This window comes from Cottoperca gobio, chromosome 3 (assembly GCF_900634415.1).
Source record: "Cottoperca gobio chromosome 3, fCotGob3.1, whole genome shotgun sequence".
NCBI classification, from domain to species: Eukaryota; Metazoa; Chordata; class Actinopteri; order Perciformes; family Bovichtidae; genus Cottoperca; species Cottoperca gobio.
Genome location: NC_041357.1, coordinates 19,898,486 through 19,926,081, shown reverse-complemented (window position 1 = coordinate 19,926,081; position 27,596 = coordinate 19,898,486). Strand labels below are relative to the sequence as shown.

Genomic DNA, 27,596 nt, shown 5'->3' with positions numbered 1-27,596 from the left:
ATATATATATATATATATATATATATAGTAAGGTATAGTAAATATATAGTATGTAGTAAAAGTATAAGTCATGGTACAGTATGCCATAATCTTTGTTAGTCATATTATAGTATGTATATAAAATGCCATAAAAAATGTAATTAAAACAAGTCTTTGAAAAGTATGTCTCAAATAAAGTCATTAAATTAAATTTCAGAAAAAGTCATGGTATATTATGTCATAAAAGATCATAGTATAATATGTTATAGAAATGTAACAAAAAAGTATTTCATAAACAAATATATAAAAAGGCATGTCATTAAAAAAAAGTCTTTAAAAAGTTTTATGTCGCTAAAATGTCATAAAAGGTCAAAATATATTATGTCACAAAAACTTCTAAAAGTCATAGTAAAGTATGAAGTATAAAGTAAAGTAAAAAGACAAACATAAAATGCAGGTATAGCGTAAACAAGTCATGGTGAAGTATCTCATAAAGTAATGTTATATAAAAAGTGATAGTAGAACATGCCATAATAAGTGCCATCACAAGTCATGGTGTGTAAGAAGAAATGTCATGAAGTCATTGTAGTATTCCATAAAACATTAAAAAAAGTCATTTAAAAAAGTCGAAGTATAGTAGGCCATTACAAATGTCATAAAATGTCGGCCGGCGGACACGAGTGGCCCAATGAGAATGACCACGTGCCTTGATAAAACCCCGCCGGCAGCACCAGGGGCAGAGCGACAGAGGGAAACAAGAACGAGGCCTGAGAGGTCTTGACCTCGCTGACCCAGATTTACTGCCTCCTCTTCTACAATTCAAGACACTTTAAAACATTTTTAGAAACTAAATTTAAGATGTTTAAGACTTTTTAAGGATCCGTGGGTACCCTGAGGCATTCTGTGTGCGCAGAACTTCTGATGTTTTATTTTTATAGGGCGTCCCATGCCACATAGAGAATTTATAGCCTGAACTCATTTACATAACTTTCACTTATTGAGCCATCATTCATGCTGCTGCAAAACTCACTTAAAAATGTGCATCTAAATAACATTATTATGTTGGGCACTTGCGGTGCACAAAGACACATTAGTGACTACAATATCAAATGAAATCACCTTGGATTTAAAAAATAGCTAACATTTATTTTTTTCATTTACAAAAGATGTCGAGACAAAAAAAATCCATTAGCAGTCCTCCTGCTGGCTCAGATCCATGTAAAAAAAGACAAAAGAGAGCCACTGTCACTATCCAAACATGGCCCTCGCTGACCTGTGTTGATACAGATCGACCAGTCTATCCGAAGCTGCACAATATTCGGATCAGCTGCGAGGGCAGACGAGGGCGTACATCAACAAACACATTTACCCATTTAAAAAGACACATTTGCAAACATTTGTTTCGAGGAAAACTACGAAGGAAACTGTGTTATTTTGAACACAAGGACCATGAAAATAAAACCGTTGATAGGTTTAATCCAGCGTGATAATGTTTTGTATGAAGCAAAGCTGTGGTACATTACAGTGGTGGAACGGGGTTAACAGAAAATAGAAAAAGGTCAATCGCCTAAGCCTGCATGAGTGTGTTGTGTGTGTATTGGGGGGCATTACAATACAACTCTAGAGTCTGAAGACACTCATGCCACAAGTACAGTTTGAATAGTGCTTCAGTCCGTAGAAGAGCACTTAATGGTCGCACGCGCACACACACACACACACGCACACACACACACACACACACACCACACACACACACGCACACACTTCAGGCCACGACAGAACAAGAACTAGTAAATGCAAAGACACAAAGACAAGTAACATTGAAATTAGATCACTATTTATCAGTTTACCTCTGATAATACATTCAAGATGGAAAAAAATGCAACAGAACATAGAAAATGAAATGCTTCTAGTTTGAGTAAAATCATTACTGTATAGACATTTGTAAAATCACTTTTCAGTGATGACAACATATAAATACTGAATATACAAAAAAACAACAATGCAGTCCTTTATTTGATTAAAATGTATCATGGAAACAGCTATCGGCTGATGAAGGTGAAGGGAGCTGGCTCGTCTTTGAGTCTTGTGCCTTATACAAGTTCTCACTCTAGTGGTCTGTACATGAACTGCAGTTGATTCTGGCCATGCTGGGAGGGACAAATGGCAGCTGGAAGTTACACTGTTTGCTTGTGCTGGTGTGGTCCAGGTCTGGGTAATAATGAGTCTAGGGGAGTCAACATGATTGGTTGATGGGGGGGGGGGTTCTACAGTCCAAAGCGAGCAGGGGTGCGTCTGGGCGTCATGGGGGCCTCGTCTTTTCTTCCCGGTGTGCAGATTTTCACAACCCTGAATCAGAGAAGAGGAAGAAGACAAGTTGTATTTGCTGTAACACTCACTTTACTGCTCTGTTTAGTTACATGCTTAAACATCTCTTACATTAGATAAGCAGCTGGCATTTAAAAGCTGAAAAGGCTGAAGGTGAGGGAAGACTGGCCTGTGCAGCTGAATGTGAACATCCAGCAGGACTGCAGGAGAGCGAAAAGGCAAGCGGGTGTCTCTGTGAAGAGTGTCGGGACGTAGAGCGCCTGACGCCTCTGACAGCACAATCTATCATCTTTAATTACAGCAGCGTGACACCCTGACACTGCCCACACTTCCCTCATCTCTGTCTTCCTCACACACACAGACACACACACCTGCAGCAATTACAACCATCAGGCCATAACCCCCTTCTGTCACAGTGTCCCATTCTCTCTGTCTTCGCTGGGAAATTGTTGCGCTTCCCTTTAATACACAACCGGCTAGTAGTTTCATAACAGCAATGCACACATGTGGAGCATATACTGAATTTAAACACGGATTTGCCTCTACGGGTTCTTAAAAAGGACCATATCATTGGTCATGCATGTTTTAGACCACTCACTACAAAGTCTGTGTATTTTACATTACAGCAAACCAGGCTGCTTGTGTGGGGGACTGTATGTATGGGTAACTAGGAGGGATATGTGAAAAGACTTATTAGAATTGATTTGTGTACGTTGACAAAGTAATTCTTCTTCTTCTACAAATCTGGGGATCTACTTCTTGTCTTTCATTTCTGTACAAGAAAACTCAATCAATCTGTACCTGCACTACCGCATAACAGTGTTGTAAGTGTGACAAAAAAAATAAAAGGAACATTTGTCGCACACTATGATGGATTGCACAACTCAAGCTATTTCCAGCAGTCTGCTAATTGATTTTCAACCCATACAGAAATGAACAGAAACATGTGATTTCCTGGGAAGAGAGAAAATCCATAAATCTTAGCCCGTATAGCCATATGGGTGTATAGCCTGTATAGAACTTGATATATAGGGCAGCAACTAAGGCTTATTTTATTTATCAATTAACCTAGAATTCTTTTCAAGATTAAATCAATTAATTGTTGGTCTATAAAATATCAGAACAAAAGAAAATGAGTAAGGCCCATGGCACTTTCCTGAACCCCAAAGTGAAGTTAAAATGTCTTGTTTTTTTCCAAGCAACTGTCCAACATACAAAGATAATCACCTTACAGTCACGTAAAGTCTTAACAGGCTTCTAACACTTCCTCACACCAAGCAGCCGGCAAATGAAGGCGCACCCAGAGAAATATCTCATCTTAGTCACACTGAACTCATAAAGGAAACGCTTGTGAGGCCTGCCGGAGGACAAAGGCAGCTGAGAGCCCAGGAGAGCCGGAGACATTCATTATCACACATCCAGCTTCCTCTGCTTAAATCTCATTCTTAATCCTACACCTCCAGTGTGATTATTTTTACAGATCTGTTACAGATGTAGTCACGAAAAGGCAGACAGATAAACCAGCTGATTAATTAACAACAAAAGTTCTTTCTTTTTCTAAATCTGTCTTTATAACCTGATTTCTTTCTGTACAGCTGGTGGAAGGGTGTGAAATTAATTTTTTTGGTCTAATTTGAAATTGAACATTCCCCTCCCTTTTTCTGCTCTGCTATGGCACAATTTAAATTGCTGCAGTAATGGGGGTCAGCCAGGAGTCAATATTATTTCTTTTTGTCTCGTCTAGAGGGACCAGAGGTGAGAAAAGCTCATCATGAAGAGTGAGAGAGGAGGAGTAGAGAGAGTGAGAGAGGGAGGGGGGAAAGATATGGATTGGCAGCGAAGTAGGTAAATGAAATGTTTCTATCTCAACTGCGTATGGAAAATGAGGGCCACGGGGAACCATTGTTAGATGAGGACCTCTGTGTAATGAGGAGGCAAAAGGAGAGGTGGTCGCCGACTTACTTAACAGTGCCGGTGTTGCTCTTCTTGTCCTGCTCCTCTCGGCGGGCTTGCAGCTGCTCCTCAGCCATGGACATCTCCTCCTCCATGTTGGTGATCTCCTCTTTGGCCCGGCGACGGTTCTCCTGAAAGAGCAACCCAAACAGGTGAGAAAGGTATACAGAAAAACCTGGCCACAACCGGCTGCCATATGCAACCAGTGGCAAGAAGTCGCAAGTAGCCATTTCTTCATTCGAAGAGGTTACAAGACAAAACGGTTGGGTACCACTGGTCTAAGGCACAAAGCCCAAAAAGTAAAATCAGCACCGGACCAAAAGTACAAACATGGGGACATTCCTGTGGACATTCTTTTGTGAATACATCTAATGTGTATTGAGCAAGTACCAGCCTTGCGTTGCCTTACCGTCCTGCTTTTTCCTGCTTGTTTGACGCTGTAAAACATGGGCCCAAGTTCTGCCAGCCACTCTCCATCCACTGAAGTCACACACTGCATGTACTCCTACAACACAAAGCGCAAGTTAAACCTCAACGAACACGTACAGTAAATCATTAAATGTTTCCATGCTGACCGAGTTCTGCAGGCCGACGGGCTTTTTTACCTTGGTGGTCATGACGAGCTCGTGGTAGATGATGTAGTCCGGGGTGTAGCCCATACCAAACAGGGAGCTGGTAGGATGGAGGTGACACGGCATGCCTGTCCTCACGTTCACATATTCACCAATGCCCTGGGAGCAAACACAGGCATTAATAACAAGTTAAATGTGCGACTCAGAATTTCTGGACAGGAAAGCGGGACCCTGTGTGTAGTCTGCTGCATGTTAACGGTGTGTGTTGGTCTCAGTGAGTGCGGTTGCGCCTGCATCTATGGGAGCACTTTAAGGTCAGAGCAAAGCAGGTCTTATGGGTTAATTTGCTTCTCCACCTGGCAGCAGCTTAGACAGCAGGAAAATACATTCGAAGTATATCCTGCATTGCTACGACTGCTCGAGTTAGCCGGCTACCCATAAAGTCAAACGGAGAACCTAGATTATACAGTGATGATTTCAAATTCCCTTTCAGATTTTAGCGCTGTATTAATGTGAGGCCAGAAGGGATATTTCCCCACTCTGTAATTATGCTGCTAGAAATCTGCCACAACCAGTTACCACTAGGCGTAACATATTAACTGAGCAAAGTGACGGTGGTACCTTGAGCTTGGCAGCCTGGTGGAAGTATGCGGCACAGATGCACTTTCTGATGATGTCCCAGTCTGACCCGCAGGAAATCAGGTTCATCCTCTGCTGCACCATGATGTCCTTTAACTGGGAGCGCACCTCACGCACCTGCACAAAAACAATATGTATTGGAAGTGGAACCACGTAGGAAACACGTCCAACCTGTTGACTTGCAATCGATTGCTTTAAGGGAAAATATATCTCGGGAGGTCGGGTGAAATATTCTCAGAGTATAAGGCGAACCATTACTTAAAATAATTCAGCTGGATACTGAAGAGGCCTCACAGGATCTGAATCACATACTACATATTCAAACGCCAAATTAAAAGCAAGAAAGCGCATGCCCAATTTAGATTTCTACATGATCATCTTGATGTATCAGAGGGTGTTGACGGAGAGAACAGGTGGGAGTCTGACCTTGCGCATGGCCTTGGTGTGGATGAAGTGCTCATTGCACCAGACGCTGGAGTAGTTGTTGTTTTTCCACTGCATGTAGACGTTAAGGTATGTGAGGTGGTCGCTCTCTGGGACTGCGAACTTCTCCCTCACCTGGTCACTCTCCTCCTCACGACCCTGCAGACACACAGATACATTTCACATAATTGGGATTGTTTTCATATGAAGGTTTATTTGTTTCCTTGTGAAATATTGTTCTACACAAACAACTTGCTTTAGGCATTTAAACGTGTCAATTCATTTCTTCATTCTTTAATTAGCTAAATGCTCCAATATGTTCTCCAGCTAGTGTCTAAGTGTCTGTCTGCCATGTGGTCCTGGACAGGTAGTGTAGTGAGCTTTTAGCTTTCGATAGAGTTAGAATGGGAAATCTGCCGGCTGGAAACCCACAACAATTAGCTGAAAACGCTCCACAGAGCTCAGGGAGCTGCAGAGTTGGGGGATAATTCTCTGTGGCTTCATCACTTTGAGCGACCGCTTTCACATACAAGTAGTCCGGTGACCTATTATTAATACAAAAATATCGATTATAGCGTATTAACAGAACAAAATACCTTAATAGTGTATATATAATGTAGATAGAGAAGGGGAAATTACATTTCATTGTGCAACCCTGTGTTGTAAAATTACAAATAAATGAACCTTGCAATAGAAATGGATGTAAATGAGATTAGGGTTGGGGGCAGCCACAGACACAGTAAATTGATTCTAAACAGTACGTAGTGTCAATTACACAGTAACTCTATGAAATGTACCTTAGGCCTGTAGAAGATGGCCGGCACAGACAGCATGGAGACTATGATAAGGATGTCAGCACTGCAGGCCATGTCGCAGGACACAATCAGCATCTTGGAGAGGGCGGGGTCGAGGGGGAACTCCACCATCAGACGCCCCGTCGGTGTCAAAGCACCTGAAAGGACAAAAGGGAACACAATTATGAGGGTCAGTCGTGAAGATTATAAAAGTGCATGACGTATTAAGGAGGAACAAGCACAAGACGAGTGATAAGCTCCTTTTCCATCAAACGCCTGCTGGCGTGAGGGTGAAGCCAGCGTAATGTGACACTTATTTGTCTAACACCGTGAGAGAGGATGAACTGCTGACAGTTGAGAATACTTGTAAAGGAAAAAAAGAGCGCAAGATCAAAAACTTTGCCAGTTCTGATTTAAATGATTAGACGACAGTGTCTGAGAAGCTTATGAGGACGAAAAGCAGAGAAGCAGAGCACCAGTTTGAGGCAGGTAAGCCTTAATCAGAGATAATCTGCTGTTAACATACCATACAGGGAATCATCAAAAGTCCCCCCTCATCCCCAAATCCCTAAATCCCCTGGAATCTGGCTACGGATGAGACAGAAATGAGACCCGACCAGTCAAATCAAATACAAAGATCAGTTACTAGGCAATTACTCCACTGGCTAAACCTCACAACTACCTCCTCAAGGCATTTCTGCTGCGTCTGCATAATCACTGCAGCATCTTTTAAACAGCCTGCCTGTGTTTGTGGTGTCAGCTTCACTATGTAGGAGCTTAAGGTAGCGCTGAGGGGGAAACACGACCCTGAAGCACCCAATATTCTCTTTCACAGCTTCAGCTTCATCTCAAAAGGAGGAGGATTGTGTTGTTTGGTCCATCTGTATATATAAGACAGCTGTACGCCCTGTAAGGCCTACGACTAGAGGCGAGAAGACGAAAACCGATATAACGCACGCTCAGGAAATGGACAAGTGTTAATCTTTTTTTTTTTGTTCTGTAAAAATTAACTAGTCAACAGACAAAAACAAATATCTGCAAGTTTGATAATCAAATATTTTTTAATTTTGTATAAAGAAATGGCAAAAACCTTTTTGGTTCCAGCTTCTCCAATGTGAATATTTGCTTTTTGTATGTTTCTTCTGTTACAGTAAACTGAAGATCTTTGGGTCATTAGAAGACATCACATTGAGAACTTGTTCACAATTTGTCGACATTTTAAAGACCAAACGGTTAAATCGATTAATTGAGAAACAATCGGTAAATTAACCGATTTTGAAAAGAACTTCTTTCAACCCTAGTTTGAATATAAATCACAATACTCAGCATATTAAAAGTCTATTAAAAATGTCAAAGTCCTGTAAACGAATACATCATTTAAAAAGGTTTTTATGATAACTCTAGTAATCACACTATTGACTCCCCCCCCACCTGTGTTGTCCAGAGCTCCCAAGATCCAGAGCTGGTACATGGAGTTGAGCATGTTGTCCTCAGGTGGTGGATCCATGAAGTGGAAGAGGAGCAAATCCTGAACACCCAGAGACTTTAACAGCAGGACCACATTTGCCAGGTTGGTCCTCTGGATCTCTGGTATGGTGGTAGTCAGCATCTCATTCTTATAGGCGCTCTGAGTGTAGAGCCTGGACAGAGAAGAGGGGACAGACACACACACACAGTGAGTGTTGAGTCACCAAGAATCATTTTTTCTAAACAAGAAAAATGTACAATTTTGTATTTTTTGGGACAGAGAAATTGAATATCAATATGTGCCGACACGTCAGTGGGATTGTAAATAAGCAGTGAGCGCCAGATGTAGATCAGCCGCAGAGAAAAATTCAGGAAGCTTCAATTTATTAAGGGAAACATCCAGAGCCTGAGTTACAGTGAAGGACCCGACTTAACAACGCTCTCGCAACAATTACAGCGGTGTGAAGCAGGCGCTTATAATTACAGAATGATTTGAATGTATGTGGAGGTTTTGAGCTTGTGAGTGAGTGCCTGCAGTCACAGCTAAAAGGGTCTTTGAACGGGGAATTCTCCACGCAAGCGGAGCAAACCAGCGTGACTCAGTCTCTCTGCTCTCTAACACATACACACATCCACAGCTACTCAAACACCTGGACTGTACTCCGTGTAAAGCTCCTCCAAAACTGATTCTTCATAGATTTGTGTGAGCTTGTGTGTAAGACCAGGTGGGCAGGATTAATCCAGCGATATGTGGAGTTTCATAAGCATCCTGGCCCATTAGCAATGCAAAATGCTTCACCCCGTGTGTGTGTGTGTGCCTCTGTCAATCTTTACGTAAATAAATATGGCAAAGGAGGGAGAGGTCAAGTGAAACCTCTGACAGGGTCTTTTGTGCCACATTTCCCTGCCGTAAACAAAGTTAAACTGCATGAAATCCTCTGGAGATTAGAGTTCTGGCCTTCTTCCTGCCCTGAAAAACACTCATGTCACACATCCAGAGCTCTGAGCAAATCATCTGAGGACGGCACTGATCTCAAACGACTGAAGGGAGAAAACACACTTTAACAACAGTTATGCTAAAATCATGCTTCAATCTCTGGGAGACAGGAAAACCGGAATGGAAAAGAAATATATTTTTCTTTTCTGAGTGTGAATAGTGGGGAAATAATGTGCTGTGTGTTCCGGCTGTCAGGAGACCGTTAAAGGAATGACCCGATAAAAACATCCCACTTTGTGTTGCATTAGAGCAGGGATGGGCGACCTTGAGGATAAAGTGTGCCCACTTTGCAGACAGAATACAACGACCATCACCTGTAACACTGCCCTGGTCCTGTACGTCCTGCTCGGCCAGAACGCTGGTTGGCATTCGCCTGGCTGATGGGATAAACCTGTAGCGCATCCATTCCAATGCGAGGATTGAAAACCTGTTGACAGAGAGAAGAAGTGAGCACGACAAAAACTGGTTTAAACTTGGTAGTTGGTAAAACCTGCAGTTCTTGGAAAGGTGCTTTCAAGAACTGCAGTGTGAAAATATATGTATATGATGTGACCGAGTACCTTAAGTTTGCAGTATCCTGCATCTACGACAAACATGATTCCATCCACAGTGAGGGAGGTTTCAGCGATGTTGGTAGCGACAATGCATTTCCTCACACCGTCCGGAGCCTAGGAGAGGATCAATTAAAGTTAGCTTTGTTTTCTCACTTGTGTTTATTAAGATTCAAGATATTTATTGTCATATGCACAGTTAGCAGACAGTTATACTGTATGAATGATGAAAAACTTATTTTGCATTACAAGGACTCATAGATGTAAAGTGTAGAAATGCTTGCAACATTGTGGGCAGTTACAGATACAAACCTTCTGGAAGATCTTGGCCTGGAGGTCAGAAGGCAGCTGGGAGTAGATGGGCAACACAGTCAGAGCAGGAGCATTATCCAAGTCCTCCAGCCGCTCCGTGATCTGATCTGACGTCACCTGCAAGGACAACAATGTACCTTCAATTAGGAACACAAAATGGATAGATCCTCCTCTGCCTCATCAACATATGTAAATAAACCGTTGACAGGAAGTGGCCAGTGATTGACAGGGTTATTATCATAAACTAAACTAAACTAAATTAAGTATTGCCGTAAACATTCCAGGAGATGGCGCTATGCAGCAGTTGCATCACAATTAATCCTTATTGTTTATCACATGCAGTCTAGTCTTGCAGACTTCAATAAGAAGAACATGATTTAAATATTGTAGTAGATCAAATGCCATTCAACCAAGATAAATATATCTAACTAAACTAAATATATGAAACTAAACTTTCCTGAAAAACAGAAACTGAAATGAGCAAACACACTAAAACTAAAACTAAATAGAAAAGTCAAAACAGAAATAAAACAAAAAATGTCATTCAAAATTCAAAACTATTATTATATTGATTGACAGATTACATTCTGTCTTTTTGAGAGCAACAACTACAACTTTACTTATACGGAACATTTTGTACATAAGTTCAGATCACAGTCCTTAATGCCAACATGAATATGCAGCGGCCATTTGAGTGATGAAAGTAGCCCTGCCCCTCACCTCGATATCCTCCTGCCCGGGCATAAAGATGAGGATGTCTCCTATCAGCCCACTGAGGTGGATCTGCAGGGCCTGCTTCACTGCTGCCTCCACATAGTCCTCCTGAGGAGTCTGCACAGCACAAAACACAACTAATGAGTCCAGTACAAAACTAAACCACTGGAATGATCCTAATAAAGTATCATTCTTTGAACAGCTTTTTATTGTTGTATGCCACATTTAGAACTGAAAGGTGTGTTGTAGTTACAATACTAAATGTGATACAGAATATATACTTTTATTTTGTTTAATTGGTCTTATGTCTGTCATATAGGCTAAATATGTCCTACGGTTAAACACATTTTAAAAAGGGTAAAGATTTCATTACAATCCAAGATGATTGTGCAAAAGAGAAAATATGTGTTATGAAGGAAAATGTCTCAGAAAAATGACAAATGAACAGTAATTCCTAAAATACGGCATAATAATAATAATAATAAATAAGCAATAATGGCATAATAATGATATGAATGTGGCAAAAGGACTTAGAGAATATGATGTAATGTATTTAGGATGTTGTGTAAGTGCCTTTAAGTGAAACAGAAACATACCTTGCTAAATAAGACGTCTACGGGAAAAGTTCTTCCTGGAATGTGGAAAATAGGTACGTTGCCAAAAAATGCAGCAAACTTGTCCGAGTCCATAGTTGCAGAGGTAACTATGAGTTTTAAATCAGTACGTCGAGCTACAACCTGATAGGAAACGGGACAGAAGAGAGACAGTTGAGTGGAACGTATGCAGACTGAAACCTCAACCTCACTAGGTCATTTATCATTTAGACAAACAGCAGATGCAGCCGTGTACAAGTCTTACAAATCAAATAAAAGATATGTTTAATGGTTGTAAGGTAGTTGTGTACTGACCTCACGTAGCAGGCCGAACAGCACGTCAGTATTCAGGGAGCGCTCGTGAGCCTCGTCCATGATAACGGCACTGTAGTGGTCCAGGTCCGACTCCCTCAATGACTCCCTGAGCAGGATACCGTCTGTCATGTACTTTATCAGGGTTTTCTCCGATGTGCAGTCCTCAAAACGGATTGCGTAGCCCACCTGCAGGCAACAGAGTCGATACAAATCAACTCAAAATAATATGCATCTTTGTGATCTACTGTATGATACGCAAAGGGATTACTAACATATGATCTTTACTACCTAATCTCAGTGTTTGCAGTTTTGAAGCTAATACTTAAGCAGCTCCAGTGTTTCCCTTTATCGTTGCTCAGTTCAAACCACAAGCCAACAACACACATGATATTTGACCTTTGACCACTAGATGGTGGTGTTACACAGCTTACGACTTGCTATGGAGTAATTACTGTAGTGTACAGCAGCGGTCCCCAACCTTTTTTATGCCACGGACCGGTTTCATGTAAGACAATATGTTCGCGGACCGGGGGGGGGGGAATAAATATGACGAAATAAAATGATACGGCCGGCATAAAAACAAATATAAAGTGCATAAAAAAACTCACCATTACGCTGAATTAGTGTGAGCCCTGAGCTTGTGTCTCTGCAACGAGCCGGTCCAATATAGGGGGATACATTCTTCACCAATAGTAAAAGGTTTCTTCTCTTAGCGACACGGTTAGTCACTAAGTATGACGCTCTCAGTGCACTCGCATGTGTTGATGTGGTGGCCATCAGTAATTGTTTGTCTTTCTTGTTCATGTTTTTTTTCTTTAAAACAACTCCAAGGGCTTGTCTTTTAACGCCGGGTGCCGGCGTTATGAAGGCTTCGTTGCCTCATTTGCGAGCCTGTATGTTATGCAGAGCGGCGCATGTAGCGATAAACACGTATTGAGGTGTTTATCGCTACAAGTGGACTCCTGATGTCATCTTTTAAATGTCTCCTCATTGGGTCTTTTCCCTTTTCCATAAAAGCTCTTTAAAGACGTTTGTTTTCCACTCATTGTTGCTTGTGGGCTTGTTTTTTTTTAAAGTAAAGTATCATGTGACAGACGAGTACCGGTCCGTGGCCCGGTGTTTGGGGACCACTGGTGTACAGGACTTTCAAAACAACTGCAAGGACACAGTAGCTCTTTAAAGTCCCAGATGTCCTGGGGCAACTACATGACCAATATCAGTTAAACTGCTTCTTTGATATTGAAAACAAAAAGGCAACAATTCAGGTTTTTAACCAGATTGTACATAAAACTCTGCTTCAAAGTTAACTTAGCTCTTCCCACATGCAGTTTTAATACGCAATGGACAATTAAAAGATTAATACTATAACTTAATATGAACAAAATATTCCCGCAGATACCAAAAAGAGTCTCCAAAGGAAATGGAGTCGCTGCAAAGACAAGCTAAGTTCACGAGCAATGTGGACCCAAAAAAAGTAGGTCACATAAATGGGCTGCACTTGGAATGTATTTAAATCTAAAGCTAGTACCAAAAGGTTGCCAAATCTCATCAAGGAAATTAGAGGATAAAATATTATCATAACAAGGACGAGTGATGGAAAAACGTGTTTCTTTTACATCAGACAACATTGAAAGTAGCTCGATTGGACAAATGATCAAGGGGAGGGTTATGTTGAATATATACAATGAACTCCTCAAACCGTTCTGCATGATCAAATTAATCCTAAGGATCTCAACAGCAAATGAATTCATATTAGATGTTCACAAGGGTTCTACAACAGTAGGGCCAAAGTATTCCCACATGTAGAAATGGTTTGCTTGAACTACAGACAGCGGTCTCACCTCCTCTCCAAGGTTGGTGCCAATCTCCTCACTGACTCTCTTGGCCACACTCATGGCTGCCACTCTTCGGGGCTGAGTACAACCCACCATGCCGTAGCTGGTGTAGCCATCCTCATGCAGGTACTGAGTCAGCTGGGTGGTCTTCCCGCTGCCCGTCTCCCCAACAACAATCACGATGCTGTTGTCCCTGCAGATTTAAAAAGTCAACATTATAACTTGGTCAAAGAATAACTCATCACAGTTTGGATGTGATGTAAAAACACTTTTTAAGTGAAAATTGGTAACAATACTTGAGAGCAATGAACTCTGGGTATCAATACCTTATGATGTTAAGGAGTTGCTGTCTGACAGCAAAAATAGGCAGGTACTGCCTCTGTTCCAGAAGGGTCTTCTTCTTCGCAAAGTCACTGCTGGCCTCACTCTTGTCTCGCATGTGGTCTGCAAATTTCTGCTCTGCTCTGTAACGCAGAGAGAGAGAGAAATCACAAAATGATTAATACGGCAGGTCAGAGCATGTGAATTATTAAGAAGAAAATGTGAACTGTAATTTAGATCCAAGATTTGCATAGACAGTAGTCTATAGTCTGGTCACCTGTAGTCTACTTTGCCGTCCTCGCCTACCGCTTTTCCACCATGGGTGTCTGACTCCTCGGTCTTCTTGACGCCAATGATATCCCCCAACTTGGTGCCTGCCAATTCCCAATGTTTGTGCTGTGCCTGAAAACAAAATTATTACAATTATATCTTATGATTATGAAGATTAAAGCTCCAGTCAGTAACTTCTCACACACACACACACACACACACACACACACACACACACACACACACCTGTCAAGTTGTTTCACCTCACTGATAGTGGTCGGCAGTTAAAATGTCATCAACCGACCATGTAAGGTGATCATGAATAAATGATTTACTGAAGTTAGACAGCGTTGGCATTATCAACCAGACAGCTGCACACCAACAAACCCCATTGACATTTCTCAAAAGCTGAGTATGAAGCTCATATCTACTTTGTGTTTAGTGCTTCACCACATTTCTCCATTCAGATGAATACAACAATAATGTATTCATTTAAAACCCTTACTGGTTTTAGCTCTAAAACGTATACAATATCAATAACATCAGTGTTCGTTCCTTATCCAACCAACCTTCTTGCGTTCTTTCTGCTCACGATGTTTACGGACCAGCTGGCTGCCTTTACGAGCGATGATGGCCATGTCAGAGGTTGCATCTTTCACAGGGATGACAGGCTCCGGCTGCAGGAGGTAACACACACACACACACACACATTCAGATCAAAAACAAATCTCTTCAAGTTAAGTTCTGACTAGAGACGCATCAATCAACCGGCCAGTTGTCAGCTGATCGGCCATACGATCAGTTCAAATTTACACATGTGTGCCGCATAATGGTTTTACGCTGCGCACACGACCACACACACATAATGCTGTCAATCATAGTTCTAGGAAGAAAAACTGAATCGGCAGGACAGAGTTTCATTAAAAGAAATTCGGCCAAAGAAATTCCGGGCATCTCTAGTTCTGAAAAAGATATGACATCTAAAGCACCGAATCATTATCAAATATTTTTGTTAGAGCCATTTGTTAACCAAAACAGTAAACCTAGTGACTAGAGGTCTTGTTTACCTGCTTAGTGAAGACTATTCTTCCATCCAGAAAGGGAGGAACAAGGTTGTGAATCAGTAGATGAACCTTAGCAGCATTGTCCTCCTCAAAGTCGTCATCCACCTCCAACCTCTGCACCACACCACTGGTCAGCATACGGTTGGTCTCCCACCGCTCATTATCCTGAGACAGGAAACACATCCGGTTACAAAGACAGACCAGCACAGACAATAGTACACCTTTATGGAGTAAACTCCTGTGCACGCAGACACAGCTCTGATTAGGCCGATATAAAGCACTGCGGTTGTACCTCGTTGATCTGTCGCCTATGGGCAGATATTCTTTTTTGAGTCTGCTTCTGAAGAATCTGCTCCCTCTTCTTCACATATTCTTCAGAGGTGGTAGTGAAAGGGTTGTGGAACTCATCATAGCCTTCATCCATCATGTACCAGTCTCTGTCTGCTTGCTGCAAAACAGTGAGGAAATCAGAGATGTGAAACATACATTTCTTTAAACGCATCACCAGAAATGAGTTCTTAAATGAGGGATAACTGTGCTCACTCACCTTCTGGTCCTCATCCCACTGGTCTTTCTCATCCACATTATCAAACATAATTCCTCCCGCACCATCTTCTTTCCTACCTGGAGAAAAGACCGAGTAAGAAATGTTATGGGACAAAGAGTATTTAAATCCTGCATGTGAGCACAAACTGGCTCGTTTTTAGAATAGTACCTTTTCCTTGTGATAAACGAGGCGTAGAACCCAAATGTTTTCTGTCATTGGCCCACTCATTGTACTTGTATGATGGGGTAGGTAGGGGTGTGTCGTCAGGGTAGCGGCCTCTTATTGATCTAAGCACACAGACGTTGTGTAAGCATCAAGTAGAATTTGCTGCATTCCCACTACATTGTACGGCAAATGAATAAAAGTTCTTTACCTGTCTCTCCTCTCACTCTCTCGGCCGGAGCGGTGGCTTCGCTCCGAGCGATCCATCTCTTTGTTAGACTGGGGCAGGGGACGGAGACTCCCACTGGGAATGCCGTGAACTGGAATAACCACTGTCATCCTCCTCCCAGTTGGAGCGTGAGGGTGTGAAAGAATCTGTGTTAAAACAAAATAAGTTTAGTCAACCACTTAAACATAATATCCTTTGTACAAGGTCAATTATAAATAATACATTGAAATAAAATGAAACTACCTCTGGGGCGATGCTGTGGCGTCATGGGTTCTTCTCTCTTACTCCCCCGACTGATGCGATCAGACCAGCCATCTCTCTGCGAGCGCTCACTCCTGTCACCTCTCTCCGACCGGCTGCTGCTGCTACCGCGGCTATGGCTGCTCTCTCGCTCCTCTGACAAACAGAGACGGGGAAAGTTACTCTCAACAACCCTGACTAATCTAACGTTTGCTTTTATTACCAATGGATCTACCCGTTATGATTTTTAAATACCTTATAAAAAAGTTAATGTAAAAAGTCACAAGTTGCCCGAGTTGTTCTCACAACAGTCAAAAAAAAAAAGGTATTTAATTTGCAATAATATGATGCAGGTAAAACTTGCAGATCTTCCCAATTGAGAAGTATTATTATTATTATTATTATTATTAATGAATGATTGTAGACTACAACCAAGTGTACTTGCATTAGAATATGTGTGAGGCAAAGAGGGATCTTTAGACTCACCTTTTTCACTCCTTCGGTCTCTCCCCTTGTCTCTGCTCCTTTCTTTGTCTCTTTCTCTGTTCCTGTCCTCTTTGGAGGAGGCGTAGACTCCATGCTCACGTCTGTCTTTCTCCCTCTGCTGATGTCTGCGTCGGAACTCTTCGCTAACCCCTCCGGGGTTCGAGGGTGTCTCGGAGCCAGTCACACGATACTTCCTGCTGCAAGACGGCAATAAAATATTACACATTAGTCATATTCTTGCACTAAATTTCCAACAAATATAACAGGAACAAAGGAAATACATATTAAAAGAAAGGGGTGTTAATGTTCCAAGTGTATTCATGTTTTGCAATGACTCACAATGTGTTTTAGTGAGCTGGTGTCTTAAATGACTCACAGGCTAAAACTCCACAAAAAAAGTGCTCTAAAATGTTCTCAAACAGGAAGATGCAGGAGTATAGAGCAACAAGGGATTTCATATTAAGAAATAAATACAATCTCCATAGACATGAGGGATAGATGTTGCCTGTCTATACGTTATCCATGATTATCGATCAAATATTATTGTGTGAAGCACCGGCGCTTACCTCTCCTTCTTAGCACCACTGTCCTTATCATCATCATCTTCTTCTTCTTCTTCTTCTTCTTCTTCTTCTTCATCATCAGAGTCACTTTTACTTTCCTCCCAGTCCTGGTAGGAGGTAACCTTTGACTTCTTTGTTTGTCTGTCATCGGCACTAGCATCTGCCAGTTCCTTACTCTCTCGCTCCTTCCTTTTCTGGGCTGCTAGCAAATCCAAGCCCAGCAGGGAGGTGCGTGGAGTGGGTGCCCGAAAAACATGGGGCTCTGCAGCAGCACTCTTCTTTACAATCAGTCCACCAACTTGAGCAGCTGGATCAGTCCCTTCCAGCCTATGCATGGACACATCGTCATCCATTATCTGCGGGGAAATAATGACGTGCAAAAGTTGAGAATGTGTAAAGCTACTTAATTGTTGCTCATGACAACACCGGTTAGGTATAATTATTCAATTATTCTTTTTAACAAATGGTTTGAGCTTTTCGGCATCATGAATGCCATGATGTGGAAGATGTTAGAAAATAGCAATTACAAGATCCCAGAGTCAAAGGTGACCTCTTCATATTGCCAAAAACCCAAGGTTTACCAGCATAGACAACTAGGAAAAGAAACAAACATTCACATTTGAGAGGTTTGAACCAGTTTGATTTTAGTTTTTTATCTTACAAATTACTTTTGATGACAATTAACTTATTCTAAAAATAGCTGCAGATGAATATCAGAGAAAATCAATCAACGGATTGATTAGTCACCTAAATGTTTCACTTCTAATTGACAATGATATAACAACAGAGAACGTTTTATATTCTTTCTTAATAAATCACTTTAGAAAATAATGGGTAATTATATATGTCAATTCATATACTGCCAATAATTAATCTACCCCTACACTGAACCTCGTTGTACAATTAAAAGCGTTTGTCTTTCATAACAACACTTATTTTTAATATCAAATTCATTTTAGCTCAAGGAGACAAATCTAGTATCTACTATTTAACGCTACTCAGAAACAACCCATCAAAACACAGATATCTCATAAAGTTGTAAATCATTCATATATGACATTTACACTTTTACACAATCAACGACTTCTTGACCATTAGTAACTTTAGCCACATGTGTGACCTCCACATTTCACATGTTAACCTACTCGAAAGTCACAAATGAGGCTAATCTCATACTTGCTAGCTTTCCTGTGTTTTGTTTTATGTCCACTGTGGTTACAATAAAGCAAGTTATGACACATGCAGCAGTTAATATTCATGCATTTCAGATGAGGAAACGTGTAGCAAATCTGATAGTTAACTGAGACTTAGTAAAATGATTGCATGTTCCCTCGTTTAATAACAGATAGATTAAATTAAACTATTGCGTACCTCAGCTAGAGCAGCTAGCGTCAGCTAGCCTGCCAGCTATCCGCTTCTGTCCAGAGAAGGCCGGGCGGCAAACTGCGGCAAACTGCCGCGTGTTTCTTTGAGTCTAAAATGCAGAAACACTCACATCAAGTTAAATATTTGAGGTCAACTAATGGCTGGGTAAGTAATCCAGAAAACGAGGGGCCTGTAGCTGTGACTGGGAAATATTTAAACTGCGGCTTTCGTAAACACAACGCGTATGTTTACAGATAAGGGAGCAGCCATTGCAATCCCACAATTCTTCTTCTTCTTCTTTGTGGATTTTCTGGCAGACTTGGCACGAGCAGCGCTTTGCTGCCTCACTCTGGACGGAATGGTCTCTACTTCTCAGTTAGCACCTGATGACCAAAATCCTTGGATGTAGGCCAGTTGTACAAAGAAATTCAATGACTTTCCTAGCAATTTAGATTGTATTGTTATTGTCCCCAAACAGACTCTTAAATGAGTTAGCCTCCACTCACAACTTGGTCACTGCAACCAACAAGATCTTCCTTTCTTCTTTATACAGCCGGCATTGAAGATGAACATGTTGAACAGTCAAAATACCTGCCCTTCATCATTTCCTTTTCTCATTAGGAAGCTGACCAAGCATCTTCTGCCTTGTCCACTTCCACCGCTCCAGTGTGTTCTTTACTCCTGCCCTAAAAAAATAATTTCTTCGATCATGTCCTTTCTACTAAATTAATTAACCAGCACATGCTCTACAGTTTCTGGTAGCCTAGAGTAGTGTAGTTCCTATTTTACTGGAAAAGTAACTGTTCAATTCAAAACACACAATTGTGTGTTAAGGAAATATGAGTTACCTTTAATGGTTTTGAAACTTCTCTAAAAAATGTTTTTTAAAACAGGTCTTTTCAGTGAAGTTAATGATCTTAAGATGTGTTTTTGACTAAAGAATAGGCATGAACAAACAGTTCTTGAATGTAGCACTGAGTTGTACATGGAAAGTTGTAGAAAATTACACTCAGACTTTAGTATGGTGTACAGAGGCAAACAGGCATGCTCCGGGGGTGGGGTTGGACAGGGTTTGAACCTTATATAACCATGTGTTTTTGTTACTGTTGCATGAGTAGCAATTTAGTATCTCATTGTTTTGTCAGTACAAAGGTTATGCTGCTGACTGAAAAATAATCGCTTTTCTTTTCAAGTGTCTCCTGAGACAATTCGATTTAAGTCTCCTAAAAGGCTTTGATAAATACCTCAATGTGACTAGAGGATAATGAAATACAGACTTTACATTTGTAGTATATGGTGAACCATTGGCAAAGGTCATATATGTTCAGTAGCATTACATGCACAGGCCCCCTATGAGCACAGAACTCGTTCAACACAGAATACATGTTATCCTCCCATGTGTAAACATGTTAAATCACTTAAGTACAGTATTTATGCCATAAAATAACATAGATTAAAATGCATTAGTCCATATAGAATCCTTAAAACTATGAAAACATGTCCAGGACTGTACGTCTACAACCAAGGACATTTTCTGTTTTATTGGGGACTATAATTCTCCAGTTTGTGTTCACGCTGTGTGAAAAATACTTTGAATTCTTAAGCACTAAAGAAACACATTTAAATGAATTGTTATTTGTTTTCATACATTAATAGAGCATTTCTAGCATTAAATGGCATGAAGATATGCTGGGTTTTCTGAGTTTAGAGATGTAAGTGTTCACACGAGAATGTGGTATATATTTACAGTATATTTACATATGATATGATAGACCTTTTTAAATTGCATGTTGTATTCTATCATCAATTGGTATCATATAATTAATCACATACTCGTTTGTATTATTTGGCAGTGTAGTTACGCAGTTAAAACTGGAATATTATATTATTATATTTTTTTAAATAATAATAATAATAACAATAACAATAACAATAATAATAATAATAATAATAATAATAATAATAATAATAATAATAATAATAATAATAATAATACAAAAGCATTATGAAAAGAGTTAGACACGTATGTATGCGCAAATGTCCTCGTCTCATGCAACAGCCCTGTTCCATTGGTCTCATGAGCATCAAGTGGTCGATTTTGATTGGTCCCCAATCCAGAAGTCGCAGTTTCATTGGTCAGTTCTCGTGTTTGCGTCGCATGGTAAAGGAACACGCATTTCATTGGTCTGTTTCATATGTCTGCTGACCTGTGTGCCGGGTTAGGGTGTGTTTCTAGTTCCTAACGTTACGTTGTGTAATATTAGCATTTGTGTGGTAATTCTGTTGTTTTTGTCACCTCGCCAATTCTGGTCGTTAGGAGCTTTTTTAAAATTTAGCACGACTAATTAGAGAACTACTCTTAGACGTAGCTAGCTAGCGTTACATCGATACCTGGATAACAGAGGCTAACGTTAGCTTGTTGCTCTGTCGGTAAGTTAGGTTGTATCCATCAACGTTAACATTAGAATGGGTGAAGAAATGAACGACAACCCCTCATGTAGAGGACCTGCTAATGACACCAAGGTTGGGGAAAACGGCGAAACAGTGGATGGTGGTGTAAAATATTACACATTAGAAGAAATAAGACTACATAATATGAGCAGTGACCCCTGGCTCATCATCCACGATAAAGTGTATGACATTACAAGTTTCCTTGAAGAGGTAAGAAACACTTTCCGCCAACCGGTTGCAACTACTTTAGCACCATTGTCACATTTTCAGTTTTTGCTCCAAGTCTTACCTCTATGATGACCTATTTCGGCTAAGATTAACGTTACTACCTGGAATTACAATACGATATGAGTTATGTATTCACCTGTAACGTTTGCTGACTGTTAGCTGGTGTTAGCTAACAACTAAAACTAGTTAGGTTGTTGCACACCACATTCCTAACGTTATTATTGCTTATAAGTAGAGATCCATAGATATGTCTGCATAATATTATCCGTAACAGCAACATTGTTGTCAATCGAGCATTAATTGTAACTACTTGGGTCAATTGTAACAAATGTATCTTGATTATCCTGTTTCAGAAGTCTGACACTTAACTTAACCTAAGTCAGTTTATACAACTGTAAGATAAGATAACGTTAAGCAACACTGTTATACGTGGCATGGTCATTAGAAATACCAGTGCTGGAGTGAGTATTTCTGTGTGTTTTCATTGATTTGGGCTAATCACAAGTGTATATATGTATGATATTCAGAGTGTGGGGCTAATAAGGAGATTAACAATGTTACCCATTCCATGATCACAGCATCCGGGAGGTGAGGAGGTTTTACTAGAGCAGGCTGGTGCAGATGCAACGGAGAGCTTTGAGGATGTGGGTCATTCCACAGATGCCAGGGAGATGCTTCAGCAGTACTACGTTGGGGAGCTTCACATGGTAAGATCAAGTCTCCGTTAGCACTGAAAGACCTGATTCCCTTTAGTATCTTTAAATGTAGTCCATATCCCTCAGCCAAGTGCTGAAGTTAAACTGCTATCAAATCATTATCATTGCTTAACCAACCCAGTCAAGTAGAGTAATTAATCGGTGTCACCAGATCTCTTTGGTGTAAAAAAAACAACAACAAAAAACATTGTTGCTTTGAGTTACAAGATGGTGCCGTGCAATAATTTTTGTTTTACATATTTATTAGCACATTTAGGGAGATGACACTAAATCAAATAGAAATTGGTGTGTAACATCCATTAGATAAGGCTGTCATGTGATCATTAGTTTGGTATCCAATGGGAACAAATCCAATTGTACCAATACAGGTGTATTGTTTCATGTTTCTTGTTTATCTAACTGCAAAAAAATGTTGCCTAGGTATAGTTAAGCTCTTTATGTTTATCTCTTATGTCCCACTCAGTCTCAGCTTTCACTTTTTGTCGTTTGATTATCATCCATCCATCATAAGGAAATAATGAAAACTAAATTGAGCAAAACCCATGCTGCAATTTGAGATCATGGCAGTAGGACATCTCGCTCTACATGGAAGAGTAGCTGGAAAAGACACTGTCCTGGAAGACAAAAAAACATGACTATATGCCAACACACTCAAAATAGACGAATGAGCGCACGAGGCAACACAATCTGTTGTGTGATGGAACAAAAACGAAACTTTTCCCCAAAGCAAAATGTTAAAACTGAGCATAGCTCAAGGATAGGATTAACAATTTAAATTCTGGCTTAAAACAATAGTCAGTCTGTTGAAACGCAAAGAGGAATTTTTCAGAAGACTCGTTGGGAATTTTGTCCCCAATCACTTGCATTGAAAGTGCTCTAGGCGGGGGTCTCTTACAGTGATTTGCACTTACCATTACAAATCGAAGGAGTGCTTTACATTGTTTAAATGGTGTTTTATAAAGTATGCCATGTCCATGTCTAAGTATACTATCTCATAGTTAGTGAGATAGTAATGCTGGTGAAGATAACTGTGTATACTATGTAATTGTGATAGCTGCACAATCCTTCTCATGTTAGTTTTAAGGAGTATTTCTTTTTTATTGCCCACAATAGTGTTTCAATGCCCCCAAAGATTCATGTGGCTATATCACTAGATTTGCTGTTTTGTTTCTTCAAACACACAGCTTGTATTAAACTGGTAATTCATATGATTAAATCTAACTTTTGATCAACTATGGACTACCTGAGAAACTGACTTAATCTTTATTCTTATGAGTGTAATTTGTGTCAGTGAACATATGAGGACAGTAATACTCATTTATTTATTTTCTTTGCAGGATGACAGAAAAAAGGAGACTGAGAATGTAAGCCCCGTTCTTCATCTGAACTGCAACATGAAAAGTTACTGGAACATAATTAACAAAGACAATACAATGTTTTTGGTTTGTGGATAAATCATACAATTTCTTTGTCCTTTTTTTCTTCTACAGGAGGAAAATGACGCAAACTCAAGGTCATTATGATGAACAGGATGTGCCTGGCTCATATCTGTTTTCATATTTCTTTTTATATCTACCATAAAATCAAGTTTCCTTCTGCAAGTGAACATTAATCACTAGTTTTTAGTAATGACTGCTCAGAAGTTGCTTCTGGAAAAACAAAGTCAAAACAAGGAGAACGTGCAAATTCTTCTGAATCCCTGTAAATATGTAAAAAACTAAACGCACAATTAAATAGTGCTTTTCTTTTTGTGCAAATGGTTAAATGTGATTTTCACAGATTTCTGTATCATTGGTTCAAATGTTCAATATAAACACTGATAAAGTCACAAATTAGAAAAACATTGAGCCATAACGTATATAGTTTATCTTTATTGTTGCCTTTCTCATTTCTTTTGTATATTTCAATTGCTGTGGCTCAGAAAAATAATATCTGATATTTAATTTATTCCACAGCTCCTGGACCACGTGGTTGATTCCTGCTATTGCCGCAATTGTCATTGGTGTCATTTATCGCTACTACACATTTGAACACAAGTCTTCTTGAGTGCTGGAATTCTGTTTTCATGTCATTCTTTTTATCTGGAGGCCTTGAAATGTTTGACCAAAACCTCATCACACTGAACGCACTCAATTAGGAGTGTCTGCGTCTTTTCGCAACAACAAAAGGAGGGGAGCCGTTTTGATAAAGCACTTTTGTCTTTATCCATCTAAATAGAGTGCACCAAACGGACAGTAGGAGAGACTTTCTTCAATTGTCTGCCTTCAGTTTCATTGTATTTCATTGTCACGCCTGGTGTCTTTTAATGTTTAATATTGTCTTTAACTTAAACTTTCTTATGCATTTGACCATTGTCGTCTCTGTATGTTCATTAACCATTTGCCTGCCTAGAGAAAGTTATGCTAACAGCCTGGTATGCATACACCATCACTTCACTGACTGACAGAGATGTGAGTATGCAGAATGGTGATGAAATCGAGTTACTAGTTAACTGTGACCATTCAACTTTTTACACTGAATTATAACTTGCGATGCATTTTCTTAGTTTTAATAAAGTGAAAAATGTTATGGCTAGCTTACTGTGAATGTGTTTATTCCATTCACTCATTACTGCACTGGTCTGGTTAAGCATGGCTTGGTTGCATTTATCACTTGGATACAAATGCATAATCTTTCCAATTATGTAATTGTAGTGTCATATCTTTGTTAGTTCTCTTTTGTTAATGGTGGCGAGTTATATTATCTCAATGATTATTTAAGGAATGTGTTCAGATTTGTACCATTTTTCTACAGTTCAATCAGGAATTTGTGTAAATGTTCAAACTGCCTGATCTGTACATTAATAATGTATGTAGTATGTAATACAATCATGTTTTATTACCCAGACATAATTGCTGACAGTGAATTATGAGTGAATATGATTATTTATTTGTATTGTTACTCACTGCCATCTGTTATTCACATGCTGCTTTTTCACAACTTTTTCATTGTAATGCATCTTAATTTTATGTTTTGGGTGATTGGTACTGGCAACTGGCGGAGGGTTTGAATTGTATCCAATGAAGTCTGTTTGTGTGCATACATATAATATATTTTGAGTACTCAACCTTTTTGAATTATCTAGGTTGCTGATTAATATTCTGAAAAAGGCATTTGAATTCCTATTACTACAAACTAACTACAAATTCCACAACCAGTCCGTTTACCACCTGTCAGTCAAACATTTCTGAATATAACATGCTATTTTTACATGTGATTATAATATTACTTGCATATGTCAAAGTTTAGTTAGTTAACTTTAAAGACAACCATATGCCATCTCTTAACTGACATTTCCTCTCTGAATAAAATGAATCTTTGAAAAACAAAGTGATATACTGTGTAAATGTTATATAAAACAGTAGGAACATGTGTATGTGGTGCTATTTGCTGATAGATTAGTTAAATATGATGAGGTTGATTTGATTGTAACAAAAAAAATGACAATCTAATCTATAAAAAACAGTGATCGGTATGTTGGACAGAGAGGACAGACAAACTACTCTTGAAATACCTGCAATTGCTGGAAATCAGCTTCTGTGGGATTTTTCAAGACATCATTGACCAATCACGCACTCCGTACTGTGTCATTAGATGAGGACTTCTTTAGTGAATGGAGCTGCCTCTCTGTACTGTCACCGCCATAGTTATTGTGTTATATCCATGGTCACCGCTTGTTGCATTAGCTCATCATTCTTTATACACTGATCCTGTTTAAATACGGTTGACTATGAATGTGTATTGGTAAATATTCAGTATGCAATAGTGCGTCACAACAGTACTTTGCTAATTTGAAAGAAATACAGATTAACTGGGTTTCATTTAAAATCTGCTCTTGGCTACAGTAGTTTAGATGCATGTTCATTCATACTTTGATGACCAAAAGGAAATTAAAACCATAACTCCTGGATATTGTAACACATTGTTAGTGGTGGGCAGCACATTTATATTAGCAAGAACAACATTTGTCCACTTTTCATGGTGAGATGCATAGACAGCCTTTATATTTATTTTATTTGTATTTGTACTTAATCTTTAATGGAGGAGGGGGGCAGGTTTGTAATGTCATGTCTTTGAAGCTACTGGATGCCTAAATTTCCCTCGGGATCAATAAAGTATCTATCTAGAGCGAGAATGATAAACCTCACACTTTGGTATCGTGTTAAAAACTGTGATTAAATGTAAAACTGGCATTAAGGTAGCTTATAACGTGGTTATAATAATAATACTCACTCATACACTGATTTGTTATTATATTTCATAGTGTGATACCAGCACACAGTGACTTGAGTCCTGTAAATACCTGCTCTTCTGTTACTTTTGCTGTGGAGAGGAGCAGGATGCAGTGATTGAAATTAAAGCCTTCCCATCTGCAACGTCCACAAGAGCCCTAACAGTCAGCAAACCGCAGGAGGCACAAATCAACACCCATTGATTCATCCTAATTTAATCAGGCCGGGACAGATCCAGAACTGGATGCCCTCTCGTTACATAAATTGATGAATTGTTAAAAAGGAATAGAGCGTGTCAGTTCATCCGAAAAAGACTCCCATACTACATTTACTACTTGTCTTGTTTTTTTGTGCATCACTTTTAGCAACCAACAAACAACATAGAGAAACCTTGAATAATAATTTAAATAAATAAAAACACATTGACAGCATGTTATTATATTTAGCACCACCACAGCAAATCAAAAAATATTGATTATATGATTGAAGGGTCTTGTGTACATTTTGCCTGACATACTTAGTATAAACACAAGGTGGCACTACAACCTCAAGATGTTATTCTATGTCAGTTGTTTCAGTTGACCAGAATCAGTGAAAATATATATTAAAATGGATAATCGGACTTGTGCACCCGCTCTAATAAATTCATGTCAGAGTTCAGGTTGCAACATTATTACTGTGATAACGTGTTACTGATTAATACTGCGTGCGATGAGATGATTGGAAATCATGTCTAGAGACAATATACTGACAAACTGACATCTAGACAGTTTTTACACATTTTGTGTAATAAGTCAAAGTGAATGTTTTAGAAATGTGTTTGATCTCAGTTGTAGATATTTTCTTAATTTTTACCCAAAAAGAATTAAAGCCGTTCTACGTCAGCCTTGATGTTGTGGCAGCAGTTATGACCAGACAGAAGGATAATCTCTTATGAGACAGCATATTGTATCTGTGGGAGTATATGAAGCCTTCAGATAGACGTCATTCCCCATGACTGGATTGCCTGTCATTTTTTTAAGCAGTCATCCTCAAGGAGAGCTGAGGCTGCTAATGCACAACACTCAAGTGTCCTGGGAGACCTGTTCGGCTGGACAAACACTTATGGATGCTGAAGGAATAAAAGCGATGCCTGAGATTGACTTAGTCCAAAAGCTCACCTATTTGTGGAACACATATTTAGTATCATTCGTTTTTCTTGAGACAATGTT

The 27,596-nt window shown here is 39.7% G+C and overlaps 2 protein-coding genes across 2 annotated transcripts; one reads left to right on the top strand and one right to left on the bottom strand.

Annotated features, from left to right (window-relative positions):
• Positions 1-1,104: 1,104 nt before the first annotated feature.
• On the bottom strand, positions 1,105-16,450 carry dhx38 (DEAH (Asp-Glu-Ala-His) box polypeptide 38). The gene is made up of 24 exons (XM_029460291.1): positions 16,309-16,450; positions 16,048-16,211; positions 15,843-15,961; positions 15,675-15,751; positions 15,420-15,575; positions 15,131-15,292; positions 14,633-14,740; positions 14,071-14,195; positions 13,799-13,936; positions 13,479-13,665; positions 11,638-11,823; positions 11,326-11,466; positions 10,736-10,846; positions 10,016-10,132; positions 9,713-9,820; positions 9,467-9,579; positions 8,120-8,328; positions 6,692-6,846; positions 5,898-6,053; positions 5,454-5,588; positions 4,866-4,991; positions 4,670-4,765; positions 4,270-4,391; positions 1,105-2,328 (listed from the first exon to the last, which is right to left on the bottom strand). The coding sequence occupies exons 2-24, from the start codon at positions 16,173-16,175 to the stop codon at positions 2,247-2,249; spliced, it is 3,057 nt and encodes a 1,018-aa protein (XP_029316151.1). The 5' UTR covers positions 16,176-16,211; positions 16,309-16,450; the 3' UTR covers positions 1,105-2,246.
• Positions 16,451-20,911: 4,461 nt separating this feature from the next.
• Positions 20,912-25,419, top strand: cyb5b (cytochrome b5 type B). Its single transcript, XM_029428710.1, has 5 exons — positions 20,912-21,380; positions 21,977-22,105; positions 23,452-23,478; positions 23,605-23,627; positions 24,070-25,419. The coding sequence occupies exons 1-5, from the start codon at positions 21,186-21,188 to the stop codon at positions 24,158-24,160; spliced, it is 465 nt and encodes a 154-aa protein (XP_029284570.1). The 5' UTR covers positions 20,912-21,185; the 3' UTR covers positions 24,161-25,419.
• The last annotated feature ends 2,177 nt before the right edge of the window (positions 25,420-27,596 follow it).

Excerpts from the sequence above, each read along its gene's own strand:
- cyb5b (XM_029428710.1), top strand. The coding sequence starts at position 21,186 with ATGGGTGAAGAAATGAACGACAACCCCTCATGTAGAGGACCTGCTAAT. Across the intron at positions 22,106-23,451 it reads ACGTTGGGGAGCTTCACATG|GATGACAGAAAAAAGGAGAC; the intron begins GTAAGATCAAGT and ends TTTTCTTTGCAG. Across the intron at positions 23,479-23,604 it reads GAAAAAAGGAGACTGAGAAT|GAGGAAAATGACGCAAACTC; the intron begins GTAAGCCCCGTT and ends TTTCTTCTACAG.
- dhx38 (XM_029460291.1), bottom strand. The coding sequence starts at position 16,175 with ATGACAGTGGTTATTCCAGTTCACGGCATTCCCAGTGGGAGTCTCCGT. Across the intron at positions 15,752-15,842 it reads TCGTTTATCACAAGGAAAAG|GTAGGAAAGAAGATGGTGCG; the intron begins GTACTATTCTAA and ends TCTTTTCTCCAG. Across the intron at positions 14,196-14,632 it reads AGCAGAAAGAACGCAAGAAG|GCACAGCACAAACATTGGGA; the intron begins GTTGGTTGGATA and ends TTTTGTTTTCAG.